General features: G+C 37.4%; 1 protein-coding gene and 1 pseudogene across 1 annotated transcript; one reads left to right on the plus strand and one right to left on the minus strand.

The window, feature by feature from the left end:
* The first annotated feature begins 1,551 nt into the window (after window positions 1–1,551).
* Window positions 1,552–20,685, plus strand: LOC108456321 (uncharacterized). Its single transcript, XM_053030591.1, is given in 12 exon segments — window positions 1,552–2,207; window positions 2,322–2,459; window positions 2,597–2,785; window positions 2,983–3,120; window positions 3,217–3,338; window positions 3,469–3,601; window positions 3,694–3,823; window positions 3,919–3,998; window positions 4,168–4,302; window positions 4,451–4,553; window positions 18,454–18,508; window positions 20,461–20,685. Coding segments are annotated over 12 exon segments (1,743 nt in total). The 5' UTR covers window positions 1,552–1,745; the 3' UTR covers window positions 20,519–20,685.
* On the minus strand, window positions 5,002–6,938 carry LOC108456352 (cytochrome P450 81Q32-like; annotated as a pseudogene).
* Window positions 20,686–22,226: the final 1,541 nt, after the last annotated feature.

Genomic DNA, 22,226 nt, shown 5'->3' on the forward strand with positions numbered 1-22,226 from the left:
AGGACAAAAACATGAACAACGCCGCTCTCCAAATGAAGTGGTCCATTTGATGGTGTCCATGTTGAGTACTGATATGTACATGTTGTAACAAAGAACAAATGTCATCCTATAAAAATCTTAACTTTTAGTAAATATTAGAGTATTTAGAGTTACCAATTTAAAGAGAAGGTAGCGAAAAAGAGTCAACCTACCATAACGCCGCTCTACAAATGAAGTGGTCCATCTAATGGTGTCCATGTTGAGTTTTGATATGTACCTACTGTATCAAAGAACGAATGTCATCCCATAAAAGTCTTAACTTTAAGTAGATATTAGAATATCTAGAGTTACCAATTTAAAAAGGAGGTAACGAAAAAGAGTCAACCTACCATGAAACTTGGAATTTGTAGAAAGGTAAATACCCATAATAAGTGGAGCAAAATGTAATTGTCATGTGATTACAATCGCCCCTACAAGGCAGAGCTTGGGGGATGGTAGGGGCCTCGCCCCCCAAAAATGTAAAATTTCAATATTAGCCTTTTAAGTTTTAGATAAAGTAAAGGGTAAAATTATACTTTGGCCTTTCAAAATGATAAAATTTGATTTAATCATTTAGAAATTATAAAAATATAAGTTATTAAAATTGTAAAATTATATTTTAATTCTCATAAAAATATATAACTTAATTTCCATACACCAATGCTACAATAGGATTTGTTGGGGGTGAAATAGCGAAAATGAGTTTAGTGACCAACTACTCCGGGATCTGGGTGTCTTGTGTTGTTAATTTTGGGAAGCAGCAGATGTATAGTGGGGGGAATTGTAGCATTTATTTAGGGGTATTGTGTTTGGTGTTGAAGTAGCATGGAGAAATGTTAATATAGAATCTGATTCTTTTACTTCAATTGAGATGAATCACAATGGTGTTAACGATAGGCAGTCCGGTAGGTGAAATAACAAGTCAGCTCCATAGAGATTGGTGCTTCATTCTTCTCTATATTCTGTGACAAAACAATAATATGGGTCATTGCTTAGAGGATGGTTTTCGAATTTTTTAAGGCTCCTCCTAGTAGTCTTGAATCTTTTGTTAGCTGATTCTGTGGGAGTGGCTTATCCTAGAGTTGTCATTGCTTGAGTTTTTTGTAAGGACGTTGGTTCTCCTTTTTCGACAAAAAAAGAAAAATAGAACTATAAAATTATTATCCTATGTGAATTCAAAACAAATGTGGATTGAACATTTATTATCCAAACTTGCATTGTTTATTTGTATAAAGAATGCAGATTTAGATATTCAAATTCACCTTGTAATTTTGATTTTATATACGAATAAAAAGAATTTTAGGAATTTTATATTTTAGTTAAGTTCATTGATTCAAATTATTTACAAAGTACAAATATATGACCTACTGCCATTCCTAGTCTAGATATATAAATCAGGTCATTGTACTGGACTATATAAAACAAATGAATAGTGCAGGGACTTTTTATAGAATTGGACCAATGTAAAATCAAGGGTTGAGGAAAAAAACAAAATACAGTAATCCACGTGCCCATTTTTGAAACACTGTCCAGTCTTTTTTCCCTTGTCTGTAAAATCTTTCCCTTTAAAACCCGCGGCCTTCATTCCCCTCTTATAGTCTTATTTCTTCCCCACCGATCTCTCTCGCTGGACTAAACAGTCTTCTCAGACGAGACTCCGTTGTTTTAAACCTCTCCTCTGTAAAGTAGAAGGAAAAGTGTTTTTACTTTTTGTTTAGTTTTAAATAATGATGGACGAAAATTCAGCTATGATCGAGCAAATTCTCAGAGAATTTGAAAACGAAGACGGAAAAAACGACGACGTCAACGAATGGCAAACTGTGTCGTATTCAAAACGGAATCGGAAGCCTTCGAAGCCTCTTCCTCCTGGTGGTTTTTCTGATCTTTACAATTGCGGCGTCTCTTCCGACGTTTTCAGCTCGATCCAGAAACATTCTGACGATCGCCGTCGTCGCGCAGCCGAAGCTGCTGCGGCGGCGAAAGCGGAGGCTGCAGTTTCTTCTGCTGTTTCTAATGGAGTGAAGGTTGATGATGAAGATGATAGTGACACCGGTGGCGTGGAGGAGAACGGTGCTGTGGAAATTAAGAAGGTGAAGCCGAAAAAGCCGAAGAAACCGAAGGTGATTGTAGCCGAAGCTGCTTCGAAGATCGAAGTCGGTGATCTTACTGCTTTTCTTATTGACATCACTGTGAGTAACAGTAACTTCAAATTTTACATTATTATTATTTCTTTTTGTGTGTGTGTGTGTATTTTAGTTCTGACTGATCTGAATCTGATTCTTACTTTAACAAAAAAAATTCAGAGCTCTTATGAGACCCAACAAGATATACAATTAATGAGATTTGCTGATTACTTTGGAAGAGCATTTGCTTCAGTGAGTGCAGCACAATTCCCCTGGTTAAGGCTTTTCAAAGAATCTACCGTTTCGAAATTGGTTGATGTAAGCTTACTTCTTTAAGTTCTATTTCATTAATATTTTGGAAAAGTTCATAGGTTTGTTCAGTTATTGTATATTCAGTGGGCATGGAGAGAACTTTGCTAGCTTGATTTTGGATATTGTTATTTTGTTTTGAATAGATTCCGCTTTCGAATGTACCGGAAGATGTCTATAAGACATCGGTTGATTGGTTGAACCGGAGATCTTTGGATGTCTTAGTATCGTTTGTGTTATGGTCGTTGTACAGTATACAGGCTGACCTTGCTAGTCATCAAGGAGCTACTAAGGGATCAAAGAAAGTTCCCCAGCCAGCACTATCGAAGTCTCTGGTAATTGTTGATCTTATTTCTTCCAATACTCTTGGAAAATACTTCTGTTGCATCTTTGAGAAGGGTCTCAACTAAAATGGATACGAGTGATACTGATTAGCCAAAAATGAGATCGATTGTCCGGATGTTCCTTTAATGCTTCTGTTTAGCTGTTCAGAGAAGCAATTCCTGCTTAATTAACTAATCTAGAATTGCAGGTTGCTATATTTGTGGTTCTATCCATGGCACTAAGAAGAAAGCCTGATGTTTTGATCAGTTTGGCACCAAAGTTGAGGGAAGATCCAAAATATCAGGGACGGGATAAATTGCCTATCACTGTGTGGATGATTGCTCAGGTAGCTATTGACAACCTTAAGACTGTAATGTTTCCTCCTGCACAAATCACTCTTTTGGGTATGAATTTCAACCATTAATTTGATTTGTTTCCACAGGCCACACAAGGAGATTTAGCTGTGGGCCTGTACATGTGGGTACATGTTCTGCTGCCTATGCTAAGTGACAAGTCAAGTTGTAATCCTCAATCTAGAGACTTGATTTTGCAATTAGTAGAGAGGTGTGGCATTTTCTTTTGATAAATTTATTGCATTTTTAAATCTTTGGGCTTTGGGATTTGAGAAATATGCCAATACTTCTCTTTTTCCTCCAATTCTTTAGATCTTATTTGTTTTATCTGTTGAGATCAGAATAATTTTCTCTTCGAAAGCCCGTCCTATTTTAGTTAATAGTGCTGTCAGAAAGGGAGATCGACTGGTGCCACCTTCTGCTCTTGATATTTTGATGAGACTCACATTTCCAGCACCCTCAGCTCGAGTTAAGGTAGGTTCTTTTTTTCGTGATTTCTTTTGATTCCATCCCAGGGTTCCCAAAAGTCCTAAGACCGTTTCATTTCCAATCTATTAATAATTAAGGCAACTGAGAGGTTCGAAACTATTTATCCTACTCTGAAGGAGGTTGCCTTTGCTGGTTCTCTTGGAAGTAAAGCAATGAAACAAGTTGCCCAGTAGATACCGAGCTATGCTGTAAAAGCTACCGGAGAAGGTAAAACTAAATTCTTAGACTGCATCTTAGACCCACCTGAAATGGTGTATGAAATTAGTTCTATCCATTTATACCATATTTTATTTTTATTGCAGGTCTTCCAGAATTATCTAAGAAAGCAAGTGATGTTTTTATTTGGTGTTTAACTCAAAATCCTGAGTGTTATAAGCAATGGGTGAGCAATTTCTGACCTATTTGAAGATTTTTCATCCAAGAACAAATTGGTTTTGGTTTCTACTGATCTTTCTGGTTAATGTTTTCCCCCGGATCTTGACTGTATTTTCTTTCACTTAACTATTGTTAAAGTTTTGTTGGTTATTTTTCCCCAATATCTTTGGAAACAGGATGTGCTTTATCTCGATAATCTCGATGCAAGTGTTGCTGTTTTGAGAAAGCTTGCTAATGAATGGAAAGAGCATTTTGCGAAACATTCTACAGTTGATTCTTTGAGGGAAACTTTAAAAAGTTTCAGGCAGAAGGTAATGCATTCTCATAAATGTTGTGGTTCTTGAACACTGGCTGCAACTTGTTTCTTCTCTATACTCCTATACATGTTCTCGTGGTTTTTGACTAATTGCAAATGAGACTTAATCAATAATAATTTGTTCCATTTGGTTATATAAATAGAACAAGAAAGCAGAAATCGATGCAGATGCATCATTGAAGGAGGCAGACAAGTACTGCAGGTTGCTTATAGGACATTTTTCGAATGGACATGGATGCTTGAAAGGTGCGTTATTCGCCTCTATTGCACTAGTCATAGGTGTCGCTGTCATGTCCCAAAATGTCCAGTCTTTGAGCTTAGATAAGTTGTCTGCAATGTTTAATCTATCTTAGGCCTGTTTACTCTTGACCAAGGTTCACCAGCCTTAGGTTTAAATATGTTCACAATAGGACCACATCTTTGAGATATTTAGACACAGGCTCGAGTGTTTTTCATGGTTAGTTATTGAATTCTTTTGGGTTTTTTTCTTCTCTTTTTGTTTTTCTTTTTTACTGAAAAATCGGAACTCCAACACCTGAAATGCGTGTTGATAACTTAGTATCAATCCATCTGGGTTATGATGTTTCAAGTTGTTATCCTTTCATAATGACTACTTATAGTTGTTTGGTTTTATTTTTCTTTTTGGTTAAATTACATTGCAAATGAAAACGAACGTGGGGAATGAATAAGTGTGGAAATTAAGAAGTCATATAGTTTTGTTTATTGATATCTTCACAAGTTATAATATCATATGCTTCGTTGCAATAAAATATCAGTATTATAATAATAATTATAATGAGAACTCCTAATTAATTACTAAAAAAAGCTCTATTCATAATGGGGCGAGCTTTGCACAAAGCCTCCAATGGATGAGCTTTAGGCATGGTGCTTCCCATACCTTCAGTCATATCAATTTCCTTACCGTCAACCCTTTCCCACTCGAAGCATTGAATCAATGAGCCAAGGGTTAGGCCCATCACTCGCTGAGCAAGCCCTGACCCTGGACATGCCCTTCTTCCTAACCCAAATGGCATTATCTTGTGAGATTGAGAATCATCATTCTCAAACCTCTCTGGCTTAAAACTTGTTGGATCATCCCATGATTGTATGTCCCTATGAACGGACCACGCATTCACCAACAAAATCGTGCCGCCCGGCACATCGTATCCGCCTATGGTGCAATCAGTAGATGGTACATGTGGAAGTAGAAGAGGGAGTGCAGGGTGTAATCTTTGAGCCTCTAGTATAATACTTTGAAGATACTTTAACTTCGAAACATCTGGTCCATCAATCAGATTTTCTTGCCCTATTTCAGTGTCTATTTCAGCTTGAGCCTTCTTCAATACTTCTGGGTGGTTCAGTAAATTGGACATTGCCCATTCCATTGTCATTTATGTTGTATCAGTTCCTGCTAGTATTAGGACCTGCATGATCACCATGTATGTTATTAAAATGGTGATATAAATAAAAAACACGACATTTCCTGTTTTGAACTTCCTATGCTGACATGATATAGATATTTTGAGAATTCAATTAGAATGTTGAAAGTTTTGCTGTTCGGGGTTTTTTATTTTTGAAAACAATGGAACTTTAAGAGAGAGAAGAAGATTGAACTAACCAGCATGATTGAACTAACCAGCATGAGCCCTTTGATGATTTCATCAGTGTAGTAATTAGGATCAGATTGTTGCAAGTTAAGAAGGTGATCTACCATGCTGCCATTATCATTATTTTCCTGCTTCATCCGTCGATGCTCATCAACCAACTTTTGCAGCAATCCGTCCAACTTTTTCCCAATCTTTTTCACCTTCTTTTTGTACTTTCCGAACCAATTCAAAACCGGCAAGAACTCCGCACGATTCGCTGTGCTGCCTTTCCTAAACGTCTCCGTTATAACCTCCCTGAACTCCCTCGCTTCATTTTCATCCTTCACTTCATCCCTGTAATACCTCTTCCCCGCAACCATCCTCATTATGTTGTTAAGTATCAAGTCATTAAGCATGGATTTCAGCTCTACCTTCGCAAACCCTTGACATGAATCTTGTGACAGCCTCACCAACAACCGTTGGACCTCATCTTTCCGAATGGCGACAAAGGCATTGAGACTACTCGATGAGAAGATTTCGATAGATCCAATGCGACGTAAGTTGTGCCAATGATCACTGTAAGACGAAGTGGAAATTGTGTAGTTGTAGCCGAAGTGCTTCCCTGTGATCAACTTCTGACGGTTAGCTAAAACCACATCGTTTTTGGTGAAGCATTCCTCAGCAACAGCTGAAGACGAAACCACCACAAAGGGCTGAGACCCTAGGAAAAGGGAGAAGACTGGGCCGTGTTTTTGAGAAAGACGGTGATAGAAATGGTGAACGGGAGATTCGAGGAGGTGGAGGTGGCCAATTAAAGGGAGTGAAGGTAGGGATGGAGAGAGGTTTTGGGGCTGTTTTTTGGATTGAAACAGTAAGTTTAAACAAAGTAAGAGAAAGACGAATGAAAGAGATGCATAGAGAATTGATGTTTGGTCCATTTTAATTATGGTTTATTCATTAGTTAGTGGTGTTTGTCTTCATTTAAGGAGGTGATCCAAGGAAAATTGTCCATAATTTTCTTTTTGCATATCTTTCAATGGTCAGAATTTTTACCTTTATGCATGATTATTAACATGATCAGAGTAGGAGATTTTTCATAATTTTAATACAAATTGATATTGCCGTCTTCTTTGAAATTCTTAACCAAAATTCGGTTACTTATGATGTCACAAGTGGCTGTACAGGAGACCTTGACATGATCATCTTTTAAATAACATTCTTGTAGCATGTTGCTGTTCTGACCCGTGTCTTAGGCCTACTCCCTTGACTCTTGCTTGGTCGGATGGGATTTTTTGTCCATCATAACCCTTTTCCACTCAAAACATCAAAGGACAATATATATATATTTTTTTTTATCAACTACAAGAAGCATGACCCATAAAATTGCAAATATGAAAGTCGTTTCTAAGCTTTAACTACTCATTCCTCTGATTGGCATGATCCAAAGATTACATTCTGCTGCTTTCTGAAATTTAATATATTAGTCCTTGATTTTTGATCTCATCTGTAATGGGTTAATTTCACCCGGGCCCAAATTTCAAATAAATAAAACAAAAAGATTAAACCAAAAAATATATAAAAAAGTCCATTTACAAAGAAAGCAGCAGCTCAATTTATAAACCTAAATAACAGAAAACCTTAAAGTTCACATAGCCTAAAAACATAAACTTTTTTTTTTTAAAAAAAAAACCTAGCCTCTGCAGCCACCTACTCCACCAATTGCTTTGCCACCATTGCCTGCAAAGAAAAAGGAAGAAAAGACATAAACTAAATATAAGCAGTTGAAATAGTAGAAAAATTAAGATTGTAAATCAGCCATTGAACTAATTGTAAGGGGGGTTCTTTTTTTGAAAGATAGAAGTAAATATACAAAAAAGAGATTGAATATAAAAAAAATGTGTTTTTTTTTTTCATTTTCATCTTTTATTTTTGAAATACATAAAATAACATAAAAAAATTAAATTTTATACCTCTATCGTCGTTGCTTCTCCCTCCGTTCTGGAAGATCGTGGACCCTTAGGGGTTCTTCAAATGGTTACGACGGAAGTGAGCAGAAACTAAGGGTTCTTTGTTTCTTTTTTATCTTTGAGGGTTTTTTTCGACCATTTTTAACCTTAAATCGGGGTTCTACTCGAAAAAAGGAACAAAAGGTAAGACTTTTGGACTTTTCGGCCACCGTGGATGACGGTGCCATCGCCGGCAACCGGTGGTCACCACGGTGGCCGATGACAGGAGCAAAGGCAGGCCAAAGGGGCTAGAGAGAAAAAAATAAAAAAAGACTAAGTTTTTTTTTTGAAAGAGGGTTAAAATGATTTTTTTGAGTTTTTTTTGGCATTTATAGAGATATAAAACGACGCCGTTTTGGGCTTGACTCCCATATGCCAAAACGATGTCGTTTTGGCTTTTGACCCACATCCAACTTGACCCGCCCACAGGATCTGCGTGTTTTCTAGAAAAATTGGCTAATTGCTGTTTAAATCCTTCCGCATTTTCACTATTATTTAATTTCGTCCCATTGCTTGATTGTTATTTTTTATTTCCTCTTTTTATTTTATTCTTTGTGCAATTTAATCCCCGATTTGTCAGAGAAACAGTGTGCATAGGGAATTTTGGGATATCTTCCCGCTCGATCCCTGTTCCTTTTAGCGTATTACATTTTAGTCCTTATTAGTCTTTTTTTTCTTCTTTTCTTCTTTTTTAAATTTATGCCTTTAATTTCATTTAAATTTCGATTTAGTCCTTTATTTTTAATCTTTATTAAATTGTTTTCTTTTATATTTATTTACTTATTTATTTCTTTATTTATTTCTTTATTATTTCTTTATTCTTTCTCATATGTTAAAAAAGTTATTGTTTATATTCTTTTTATTTGTGTATATTGTCATCATTATTTTTATTTTTTAATATATTTGTCATATGCTTAAATCTAATATTACTTATTTTATTTATTCATTTACTTTTTAAATACTTAAATTTAATATTATTTGTTTTGCCTATTTATTTATTATTTTATATATATTTAAATTGATATTACTTATGTTTTCCTTTCATTTTATTTCATTTTTTATTTCAAATTACTTTATTTATTTTGTTATGAATTAATATTCTTATTATTACCACATTTACATCATTTATTTATTAACACCATGGTATAATTATTAATGTCAATGTTATTGTTATAATTATGTTATTAATATTATAACATTTCTTCATTTACTTGTTATTTATCATTCTAATATAAATGTCCTACCCATACAACCGCTTCACATTACTTCATTATCATTATGTCATACGCTACATTTAAACATATTTTCCGTTTTCATACCACGCCTAAATAAATTAAATGCGTATCACTTTAAGCATCATGTTCGTTTTTTTTGCACGATGAATAAATTTTTTTTTTAAATCGAAACGACATTCATTATCTTTTGGAATTAGAAAAGTTGTGTTCGTAACTTACGGAATATGTCTTCTTTCTAAAACCGAGATAATGAATATATTTTAAAATAAATAAAATTTTAGCGTTTATTCTCGTTTTCGAGGATTTAAAGCATTGTATCCTAACTTATGGGATATGATTCTTCCTTCTCGAGTAACTTGAAATAAACCCTTTTCATGAAAATTATTTTAGTTAAATAGCGCCTTAATACAAAAAGGATTGTGTTTTAAACTCCTTTTTTAAATTTTCAATTCACAACACTAAGACTTTAATTAATCAATTAGGTACGAATTTTGGGCGTAACGACGGTGCTAACCTTTCCTCGTGTGTAATCGACTTCCGAACTTGTTTTCTAGACTTTGTAGACCAAAAATCATTGTTTTAATAAATCAAAAATTTTATTAAAACGATCAAATTACGAGGTGATCCGATCACACCTTATAAAAAAGATTGGTGGCGACTCCTATTTTTATATTTTTTAATAAAATTTGATTTCAAAAAAATGGTTTCGACAGCTTGGCGACTTCGCTGGGGAATGAATAAGAGAGTTAGGCTACGAGTTGATTACTTCTTGTCTTTTTGTCGAAAATTGATAACTTGGTTTAAATTTACAATCTTTCGTTGCATTTCATTTTTATGGTCTGCATCATTTTGATATACTTGCTTTATTGGTTCGAGTCTTTGGATATATTTTCACATATTGCATTTCATAACCGGTCAGTTATACCCTTTTAAGTGGGAGTGAGAAACTATTCATTTGTGAGGTCTTCACCTTCGTATAGGATAGTGGATCACCTTCGAGATACATCTGTACCTATGTCTTCGCGAGATTTTCATCTTCGTATAGCCATAGGGAAATGAATTCCCCTGAACTGAACTTGGTCTGTATGAGCCTATAATGGGTGAGGATCGAGGAATCTGTCGGTTCAGGTACCTTTACTTTAGAATTGAACAGTATATAATGAGCCCTAAAAGCTTCCCCTAGGTATAACTACACCAAACCCTAGTGGTCACCCGAATAGATGTTCTATTTTTTATTTCTTCTTTACTTTAAATTCTAGCTTTGTATGCAATGTACTGACTTGTTTTGTTTTGACTGTGATTGCATGACATTTTCATCATAAAAAAAGGTGTTGATTCACATTCAGTTACTAAATAGAGAGTTTGCTATGGAGAATGAATTTCTTGATAAAGTGGAAGATAATGCGACTGTCCAAATATGGTCCGAGAAAACGCAATTAAAGAAGGGTGATAGTCTAACGAATGGGTATGTGTCAGAATTGTGGGATTTCACTCGTATCAGCGTGACTCAGAATAGCCTCTAAGAGTTGAAAGAAATATGAGACCGATGGGAAGATGAAATTAAGCAGCTATTTTTCTATAATTATTGTGATTTGCCCTATCTACTCGATATCAAAGTGGACAAGTGCTTGTTTCAAGCTCTACCTTAATTTTAGAATCCCGCCTACAGCTGCTTTACCTTTGGGAAGGTAGATTTGGTACCTACTATGGAGGAGTATACAACTTTGCTTTGATGTTCGAAGATTCAAGCCGGCAAAGCTTACTCTAGAGCCGCCAATGTCCCGACTTTCCTAAAAAAATTAATGAGCATCACGGGGATGAGTGAACAATGGGTCGTGGCTCGAATTAAGCAAAAAGGAGAAAGCAAATGTATCCCTTGGAAAAGTTTGTGAGATCTGATTTTGACGCATTCGGACACAAAGAAAAGGGTCGATATCTTCGTCTTGAGTATCTACAGGTTAGTAATCTTCCCTAAAGCACGTAGGTGAGGCAATTTCAGATTTATTTGACTGACTCGATAAAAGGGTCACACCCGCCCTAGTAATCTTGGCCGAAACTTTTAAATCTTTGAATGTATGTCGGAGAGCGGGTGAAGGTAGGTTTGTCGGGTGTGCATAACTTTTGTTAGCATGGTTTCATAGCCATTTTTGGAAGGTAGAAAAGTTTCTTATTGAGTATTCTCCGAGAACTACTCCCTATTGAAAGAATTAGTTGCTACACTGAGGTGAGACGATATTTCAAAAGAAAAATGGATGGCGATTCTCCAAAATCTACAAGACAAAGACGTTGAATAGAGGGCTTTTTGGATGATCCCTGATGAGATTTTGTACCGATGCGGAGACTTCGATTGGGTCCCCCTACTTGGGATATGAGGAGCTATTGGATATACTCCTCTACTTGTGTTGAGGCAATATAAACCAAGACAGTTCATACCAGCAACACAAGGGTTGGCTCAATGTGAGTTTTCGTATAAGGGTGATAATTACAAGAAAAAGGTTCGAGAAATATCTAACGCTTGGAACCAAACCTGCAGGATGAAAAGATTTGCTGCAAGTCCTTGACGACCCCGAGTATGGTTGGTGGTAGGGTCATAGAGTCAATGACAACATCCTTGTGCCAAGTCAGCAAAATACTCGACTGATGGAAGAGCACTTGGAAGTGATCCCATCTGAGCTAAAGATCATCAAGCAAGATTTTGAAAAGAGGAATTTGGAGCTAGGAAATAAGATAGAACAATTGGAGAAGGAAAAGATGCAACTAGGATTAGACACTGATGTCTAAAAATTAGAAGCCAAGAAATTGAGAAAAGTAAAGAACAAGGCTGAGGAAGACTTGGACAGTCTAAAAACGGATTATAAGAAGTTACGCTTGTTAATGAGGACTGTCGGGCTAAGAAAAACATCGGAATAATGCGGCAAGAGATCAAAGAAGAAAAGATTAAAGCAGATTGATGGGAAAGAAAGTTCTAAGATGTTCAGGTTCGAGAAGAGGCTCTAGAAAGAAGTTTGTCAGAAAGTCAAAGTGAAAAGATCGGATTAAAAGCCTAGGTGGCAGAGCTAGAAAAGTCACTTCATCAGTATCGTAGTCGCAACTTCACAATTGAGCTGCAAGCGAGCCTAAACAAGATCGACGAGTTGAAAGGAAAAATAGAAAAGGTTGAAACCGCATTACAAAATTGTGAACTCCGAGTTGAACTCCTTGAAGCAAACAATGAGCATTGGAAAGAGCAACTCCACCATTCTCAAGGTTAGGTCAAGGATAGAGACCATATCATGGGTGAAGCTGTGGCTCAAATACGAGAGGTGGCGGATCATTTGCAAACACTAGTAGTTTAGCCTGACGTACTAAGCTTGAAATATGAATCAGAATCGAATTAGGGTCGAGAGTTAGCTTGGCTTCTTAGGAAGGTTAAGGCTTTGGGTATTAGGGTAAAGTCGTACATGTAATCTGTTTTATGTAAAGAAATTTGTTTTCTAATAAAATTGTTATAATAGAATTGAATCAGAATCAATGCCTCTTGTTGCATTTATTCCATACATTTGCATTACATTGCATCATATGCATTAAATTTCACAAAAGACCCTAATTAATCGAAATTATGACAGTTAACTGGAAACCAACAAGAGCCAACCAATCGAATATCGTTACAGTACTCGTGCCAAAACCAAAGTAATAGATTAAAGGTTAGAAATGCTAGAACAGATCTAAAAGGAAATGCAAGACCAGCTGTAAACGTAGCTGCAAGAACAGTTAGCGAAAGTACAACAAGAGATGAGGGATCAAATACAGGAATCCCAAAGAAGTTTGATAAGCCAATTGACGCAGTTGCTAGCTGGAGGACTTGAAGAGGGGAAGAGCACTGAGGTCAACTCAAGAGATGATATTGAGGATCCTATTTACCTCCCGGGTTTTACCCCGATAAACGCCCATATACAACTAGAGGCGTACCCACAAAAGGTACCCATTACTATCTGACCCTAACAATATCAGACCGGTACCTCGGCACCAAAAAACTACCCAATGGGTTCAGGCTCCAATCTGGGGAATAATTCAACTAATCTTGTTGTTCCTAATCTAGATAATATGGTAGAAATGGGAAAAACACGAGTGGAACTGCCGAAACAACTTGAAGATCGGTGCAGATGGTTAGAAGAAAATTCAGAGCAATGGAAAACGCTGATTATCATTGCGAAATTGATGTTAAGGATTTGAGTTTGGTCCCAGACCTAGTGCTCCCTCCAAAGTTCAAGATTCTAGAGTTTGAAAAGTATAACGGGACTAGCTGTCTTGAAGCTCACATCACGATATTCTATCGAAGGATGATAGGACACGTTAATAATAACCAGTTATTAATTCATTGCTTCTAAAATAGTCTGATCGGGTCAGCAACCAAATGGTACAACCAACTGAGCCGTGCCAAAATCAATTCATTGAAAGACTTGGCACAAGCTTTTATGAAGCAGTATAGTCATGTGATAGACATGACACCCGACAGAATCATGTTGCAAAATATAGAGAAGAAGTAAAGTGAGAGCTTTAGGCAATATGCCCAAAGATGGAGAGAGGTGGCAATGCAAGTCCAACTACCTCTTCTGGAGAAAGAAACCACATTGCTTTTCATTAACACTTTAAAAGCCTCATTTATCAACCATATGTTGGGAAGCGCTACTAAGAGCTTCTCGGATATAGTAATGTCTGGTGAAATGATTGAAAACGTAGTGAGAAGTGGTAAGATAAACGTGGGGAAATGTGCCAAAAGATCTGCCCTGAGGAAGAAGGAAAATGAGGTGAATAATGCAAGCATATATAATAAGAGTTATTCAAAACCAATCACTGTAGGCCTACCAAGAATAGTAACTACTAGCCATCAGGGCTCTCCAAGGCAAGAATCCAACCCAACACCAAATACAGAAAGGCTCCAGTTTACACCCATCCCGATGATATATAGGGAGCTCTATCAGAGTCTGTTTGATGTGCATGTAGTATCCCACTTCTACCTGAAACCTATGCAAGCTCTATTCTCTAAATGGTACGACGTGAATGCTTAATGTGAATACCACGCGGGAATCACGCGACACTCAATAGAGAACTGTACATCTTTTAAAAAGTAGATTGAAATATTCATCAAGATAGGTATTGTGAAGTTTGATGATCCATCGAGACCTAATATGAGAGAAAATTCATTACTCAGTCATTCTGATAAAGGGGTAAATGCGATAATTGAGAATGGAGGGAAGAGAACCAAGATGGATGTAGCAGAAGTAAAAACCCCACTGAGATAGGTTTGGAAGAAAATGGTAGAAGGAGGATTACTTAAATGGGATTCAGAAGAGAGACCCAAAGGAATGAGGAACTACTGTGAGTTCCACGCTAAATAGGGTCATGACATCTAGGAATGCGTTGAATTCAGGGCCTAGTGCAAAATCTGATGGATAATAAGGAGCTAGAATTCTTTGAATATGTAAAGGGCTCAGAAGAAGGAGATTTATGCACCTCAGAGGAAAAAACAATGGAGAAGGTCCATAAGGTCAACCACCCAGTGGTTATTATTTCACGACCAATAAGCAATGAAGCTGGAGTACAAATTGCACTAAGGGTCATGATCCAGAAACCTGTAGTCTTTCCCTATAAGGATAACAAGAGGGTTCCTTAAAATTATGACTGTAATGTGACGATTCTGGGAGAAAATAACCCAATTAGCGCTTCAGAAGAAGGCCAGGAAGTGGGTTTCTACACGCGCAATGGAAGGTGCTATGATCCATCAAATGGAGAAGCTGAGCCCGTAAAAAGAAAAACCTTTGCTGTTGAACAAAAGAAAAAAAAGACGGCCAGACTTGAATCACCCGTTAATGAGCCGATAATTGAGAAAGTGGCTAAAGAATTCTTAAAATTCTTAAAGCATAGCGCGTATAGTATTGCAGAACAGCTATACAAACAACTAGCTCGCATATCAGTGCTAGCTTTACTCTTAAGTTCGGAGACACATCGTAGCGCGTTGATAAAAGTGCTAAATGAAACTTATATCGCTAATGATATCTCTGTAAACAAGCTGGACCGCCTAGTTAACAATATAAGTGCCGAAAACTTCATCTTCTTTAATGATAACGAAATATCGCCATGGGGCATGGGATCTACAAAGGCTCTGCACATCACCACTCGTTGCAAAGGATATACATTACCAGGGGTGTTAATTGATAATGGATCTGCACTAAATGTCTTACCCCTATCCACACTGAATAGGTTACCTGTGGATAGCTCTCATATGAAGACGTGTCAAAACATAGTGAGAGCATTCAATGGTACCGAAAGGAGGGTGATGGGAAGGATTGAGATACCCTTTTTTATTAGTTCAAACACGTATGAAGTAGATTTCTTATTGATGGACATCAAGCCTTCCTATACTTGCTTGTTGAGAAGGCCTTGGATTTACTCAGCTGGGGCAGTACTGTCATCACTGCACCAAAAGCTAAAGTTGGTAACTGAGGGTCAACTGGTAACTACAAACGCAGAAGAATACATTATTGCATCTGTAACCAATGACACACCATACATAGGGGTAGACGATGAAGCGATAGAATATTTTTTTTTATTGTTAAAATTTTTGAATGCAACCTTCATTGTCAAAGGGAACAAGATTCCAATACCCAAAATCTTCAAAACTACTAGGATGGGCCTACAACTGACAGTTGGGAAAGGAGCCTTGCCCGGAAGAGGACTCAAAAAATAACTTCAGGGAAAAGTTGAAGCACCGATGCTAATAGAAAAATGAGACCGCTTTGGCTTAGGATACAAGCCAGATGCGAGGCAAAAGAAGAGAGAGTTGAAGAAGAAGTAAGAAAGGAAAAGAGTGTGACTGAGTAGGGAAGAGGTTAAGTGAGAACCGATGATCTTTCCCCATATATCTAGAACTTTCGTGTCAGGAGAAACTATTCACCCTGAACGGAAGATGTTAAGAAAAGAAACCGCAGAAGAAATGTTGGAAAATCTGAACATCAATGCCATATCCGAAGAAAGAATTGGGGGAGAAAATTTATCAAGAATCTGCTCCTATGTACCTGGAAGTGTTCTGGACAATTGGATTGTGGAAGAGATTCCTATAGTTTTTAGAGCTAATTCAGAGCAATATTCAAAACACGCTTATTGATCTAGGCCTAGGAGTAATAAGAATCCTTTTATGAAATAGGTTTGTGTCCAACATCTTTATTTCAATAAACTGCATCTTTGCGTATCATCTTGAGCAAATATTCTTTTATTCTTTCTATTTCATTCATAATTATACCATACAGATAATTATTCTTTGATTCTTTTGTTCTTTGGATTTTCCTTCATTCCTATAACAGGTATCCAAATATCAATGATATGAGCAACACTACTACTGACTCAGAGTCTCCTTTTGTGTAAGATATGTGTATGGAGGATTTTCAGGCTTTTGAAGATGATCGAAACTGTAACCTATCTCCTGATTTGTTGAGGATGGTAGAACAAGATGAGAATCAAATCATGCATTACAAAGAGTCAGTGGAAATTGTGAGCTTAGGAGTGAAAAAAAATGTGAAGATGAGAGCTTAAATTACTGCAGAGACAAAGCGGGATCTCATTTAGTTACTCCAAAAATTTAAGGATATCTTCGTATGGTCATATCAAGACATGCCCGGGTTAAGCACTGATATTGTTGTACACCAGCTCCCCATAAAGAAAGAGTGTAAGCCAGTTTAACAGAAGCTCCGAAAGATGAGGCTCGATGTTTTGCTAAAAATAAAAGAGAAGGAAAAGAAACAATTCGATGTTAGTTTCTTACAAGTGGTTAAATATTCAAAATGGGTAGCCAATATCGTCCCTATCCTTAAAAAAGATTGAAAAGTACGAATGTGCGTAGACTACATGGATTTGAACAAAGCTAACCCGAAATACAATTTCCCATTGCCTCATATCGATACTTTTGTAGACAACAGGACAGGTTACTCACTGTTCTCCTTCATGGATGGTTTCTTAGGATACAACCAGATAAAGATGCATCCTGTAGACATGGAGAAGATCACATTTGTAACTATGTGGGGAACATTTTGCTATAAAGTGATGCCTTTCAGATTGAAAAATGCGGGAGCGACTTACTAAAGAGCCATGGTAACCTTGTTTCATGACATGATGAACAAAGAAATCAAAGTTTATGTTGATGATATGATTGAAAAGTCTTGAACATAGAAGAAGCATGTACAAGTCTTGAGGAATTTGTTCTTGAGATTGAGAAAATTCTAGCTAAAGTTCAATCCAGAAAAATGTACCTTCAGGGCTAGGTCGGGAAAATTGCTAGGATTTATATTCAGTGAAAAGTGGATCGAGATCGACCCAGATAAAGTAAAGGCTATACAAGAGTTTCCTTCACCGCATACTCAAAAAGAAATTCGAGGTTTCCTAAGAAGACTAAATTACATCGCCCAGTTCATTTCACAACTAACTGAGAAATGCGACCCCTAATTCCGTCTCCTTAAGAAACATAATCTAGGCATTTGGGATGAGGAATGCTAGAAGATTTTCAACAAGGTCAAACATTATTTTTCCAATGCCCCAGTACTGATGCCACCTAACCCAGATAAGCCTCTAATACTGTACTTGACAGTATTTGGAAATTTCATGGCATGCGTACTTGGCCAACATAATGAGTCAGGGAGAAAAGAAAGAGCAATATACTATCTTAGTAAGAAATTTACTGAGTGTGAGACAAGATATTCGCCAATCGAGAAGTTATATTGCACTTTGATTTGGACAACTTGAAGATTGAGTCAGTACATGTTGTACCACACAACTTGGCTTATCTCAAAACTAGATCCTCTAAAGTATATGATGGAATTGACTACTTTAAATGGAAGTGGTCCGGTGGCAAATTCTATTTTCCTAATTTGATATAGTCTATGTGAATTAGAAGGCTATAAAAGGGAGCGCAATAGCATATTTTCTGGCTAGTATTTTAACGCCCCGAATTTTGGGCCTAGAAGTTCTGGGTTTTGAGTGTGGATAGTGGGAAGGTTGCACACATAAGTTAAGTTGTCCAGTTTAATGGTAGAATGGGCCTGCTGGTCTAGTGGTTGTGAGTGTGTTGGTTTGTCTCAGGGTTCTGAGTTCAAGTCCTTGGGTGGGCGTTTTAGAAAACATTTTAGTTATTTCTGATTTTAGTTAAAACAATTATTTTATTTATTTGTCTTTAGTGTTATTATTAATTTTTTTTATTTTTTTATTTGGCACGTTATTTTTTTGTTCTGTTTCTTCTTGGTTTTTGTTCTTGTGTTCTTCTTGTTACTTTTTGGAATCGGTGGTGTTGTAGGGTCGAAGGACCTTGATTTTCTGCTCCTCTGTCATCTTCTTCGTCATCGAAACAGGTGTGGGACTCAAATCTGACTAATCTACTTATCTTTTGTATTTTTTACAAATGTTGTTTTGGCTTTTCGTGAGAATGCATTGATTCTCTAGTTTCAGAGCTTTGTAGGCTGAAAGGGAGTGCGATACTCTGTTTTTTGATGTGGTTTCGATAGTACTAAAGTTGGGGGACGGTTTAGTAGCCAAAGTGGTATTTTTAGGGCTGTTCTGTGGTGGTTTCATGGCTTTCTCGATACGGCACACACCCGTGTAGATTTGGGAAATTAGGGTTTTAGCCAAGTTTGGTGCTACATGGCCGTGTGACTGTTTTGGGGATTTTTGTCAGAAATCACACGGTCGTGTCCCTTGGTCCACACGGGCGTGTGAGTTTGGGAATTAAGGATTCTACATGGGTGTGTTTTGGAACACACGGTTGTGTCTGGTGGCCATACGGGCATGTGAGACCCTCACACGGCTGTGTCTACTCTGCACTTGAGATTAGTGAAATAAGACAGTGTCTAACACCGCCTAATCACACGGTCGTACCTCTGCACCACACGAGCGTATGCCTCTGTCACACGAGCGTATGCCTCTGTCACACAGCCGTGTGCTACCCTTCACACGGGTGTTTGGACCCCACACGGCTTGGAGTGCTCCACATGGCTAGAGCACACGGGCATGTTGCCCTATCTTGCCACATTTTGGGTTTTAGGTCAAATGTAAGTGGAAATGGGACTCTGTGTGTTCCAACCCCTGACTAAGCCTTACTGAGGGTAATTATGACTTTGATTTGGGCTTGATATGTGTGAATTTATGATTAGTTGTAAGATAAGTTGATACTGGATTCGAGATACGAGGCTACACATGTTTGATTCTGTAACTGATTGACCGGATGTGTATGTCTCCTTTTGATTGACTATCTGAATTTGTATTTTGAATTGTGTACATCTGACTGCATACATACATACATATGCATAAATCTTTTGGGGTAGGATGTTGAAGAGAAGGGATATTTACGATTTGACAGTTTGTCTGTATTTTGAAAGCCCTTAATAATACCCAGAGGGTCATGGACAGTCCCAATACCCTCAGGGTCATGGACATTACTGATAATGGTATAGCGGTTTGCCGCCTTGCACTGTACCGTATGTACGTTAGCTACGCTACGTACCATTATCTGATCTAGCAGTTATACTACACGTCTATACCGCGGTTCACTGTATTGCACAGTACAACTTATACGCTAGCCTTGCTACGTAACACATCTGATTTGACAGTTATACTACATGTCTATATTGTGGTCTTCTGCATGGCACCGTATAGCTTTTTGATAGCCCTAATACCCAGAGGGTCGTGGGCAGTCCCAATTCTCTAAAGTTTGAGGACAATATTGATGATCAACATTGTCGGGTAACCAGGGATGACGTTCTGTGGAGTATAAGGTTGGATAGGCTTTTCGAGGTCCTACTCGGAGTGTAGGGATGGTTGGGTTGATTAAATCCCTACAGGATGTGTCGGTTGGACGGAAATGGTGTGTTGGTTGGATGGGTGGGTTATTTTATAATTTACTTGCACTAATATGCGTCTGTGTAATTCTGTGACTGTAATATCTATTTGACTGTCAGACCGAATTATTTAACTGTCTGATTGACTGAGGAGTCGGATTGTACTATTTGACTGAAAGACACTCGTGTCTAAAGAAACCTTGTGTGATGGGCTAAGGCCCAACAGATTCTAATTCTGGAAAAAAGGCTTAGGCCAGCTTGTGACTTCTGAGAATTTTTGATATTGTGTCTAACAGAGCCATATGACTGTAAAGTTACATATGGTCTGTTTTATTATAGGCGCTCTGTAAGTGTGTTCTGCTGCTGAACTATTTTCAGGTTTACTGTATCCATTTCTGTTTCGGTAGCTAGTTAGTTTGATCTCACACTAAGCTCATATAGCTTACCTCCTCTTTTGTTTCCCCTTTCAGGTACATTTCTGGAATTTGGATGCTGGACTCGGTATGCAGAGGACTCAGCCAGTTTTAAGGCTAATAAGTTATTAATTTGTGGTTTCAAACTGCTATTGGTTATTCAATTTTGAATATAAGATTTTTAACACTGTGGTATAATTCTGTTTTACAGTTTAATCATTTTATTATTGTGGTTTTTTTTATACTCGATATTAATTATTTCAGGAACCGAATTAAGAATGACTAGTTTTGTAAGATTTTCTCACGATCACTTTGGTGGTCAATGTAGCATTCCGAATTCGGTCTAGACTTTTAGGTCGGGTTTAGGGTATTACAAGTAGAGCTTTAAAAGATTACGAGCCTTTGAACTTTGATTTCCCAAATGAAGATCTAACGTATGTGGCAACCACTGAAGAAAACTCTCAAGAAGGTCATCCTTGGAAGCTAAATTTTGACAGAGCCTCAAACGCTGTGGGTAACGGAATCAAGGCAGTTCTAGTATCCCCAAATGGAGATCATTATCCATTTACTAGCAAATTGGATTTCGATTGCACGAATAATATGGCAGAATACGAAGCATGCATTATGGGTATCCGTGCAGCCAAGTGCTAGAGGTATATGGAGATTCTGCGCTAGTAATCTATCAACTCAAGGGAGAGAGACAAGAGATTCCAAGTTGATCAATTATTGAAGGCTGGTTCTTGAATTAATTAAAGAATTTGATGATATCACCTTCTGCTACCTTCCACGAGACGAAGATCAGATGGCTGACGCTTTGGCTACCTTGGCTTTGATGGTCAAAGTGAACAAACAAGAGGATGTAAAACCTATCTAGATGAGTATTTATGAGACTCTGGATCATTGTTACAACATCGAAGAAGAAGAAGAAAAGGATGATCACCCTTGGTACCACGATGTACTGCGATATGTGAAGAATCGTGAATACCCTGACCAAGCAACTGAGAATAATAAAAGGACGTTGAGAAGACTGGCCAGTAACTATGTCTTAGATGGGGAAATCCTATATAAAAGAAGAAAGAATCAGGTACTACTAAAATGTGTAGACGCTGTTGAGGCTAAGAAAATCTTGGAAGAAGTCCACGAGGGTGTTTGCATAACACTTGCTAATGGTTTTATATTGCCAAGAAAATCATGAGATTCAGGTATTATTGGTCCACCATGGAAGGGGATCGTATTAATTATGCCAAGAGATGTCATAAGTGCCAAATTTATGTAGATAAAATTCATGTGCCTCTTTCACCTCTTCATTGAATGAATTCTCCATGGTCTTTCTCTATGTGGGGCATGGATGTCATTAGGTCGATATCACCAAAAGCTTCTAATGGACATCGATTTATCTTTATGGTCATCGGTTACTTAACCAAGTGGGTAGAAGCCACTTCTTATGCCAATGTCACGAAGTTGGCAGTTAACAAATTCTTGAAAAAAAAAATCATATATTGGTATGGAATGCCAGAAAGGATCATCTCTGACAATGCATTGAACTTGAACAATAGTACGATAGCGGAGGTCTGTAGCCAATTCAAGATCAAACACCACAACTTGTCACCATATCGCTCAAAAATAAATGGTGCGGTGAAGGCAACCAATAAGAATATCAAGAAGATCATGGGGAAAATGGTTGAGACCTATAAAGATTGGCATGAGAAGTTACCATTTACTTTATATGCTTATCGAACATTTGTCAGGACCTGCACCGGGACAACGCCTTTTTCTTTGGTTTATGGAATGGAGGCAGTTTTACCCATTGAAGTCGAGATTCA

The sequence above is a fragment of the Gossypium arboreum genome, chromosome 7 (assembly GCF_025698485.1).
Source record: "Gossypium arboreum isolate Shixiya-1 chromosome 7, ASM2569848v2, whole genome shotgun sequence".
Classification (NCBI taxonomy): domain Eukaryota; kingdom Viridiplantae; phylum Streptophyta; class Magnoliopsida; order Malvales; family Malvaceae; genus Gossypium; species Gossypium arboreum.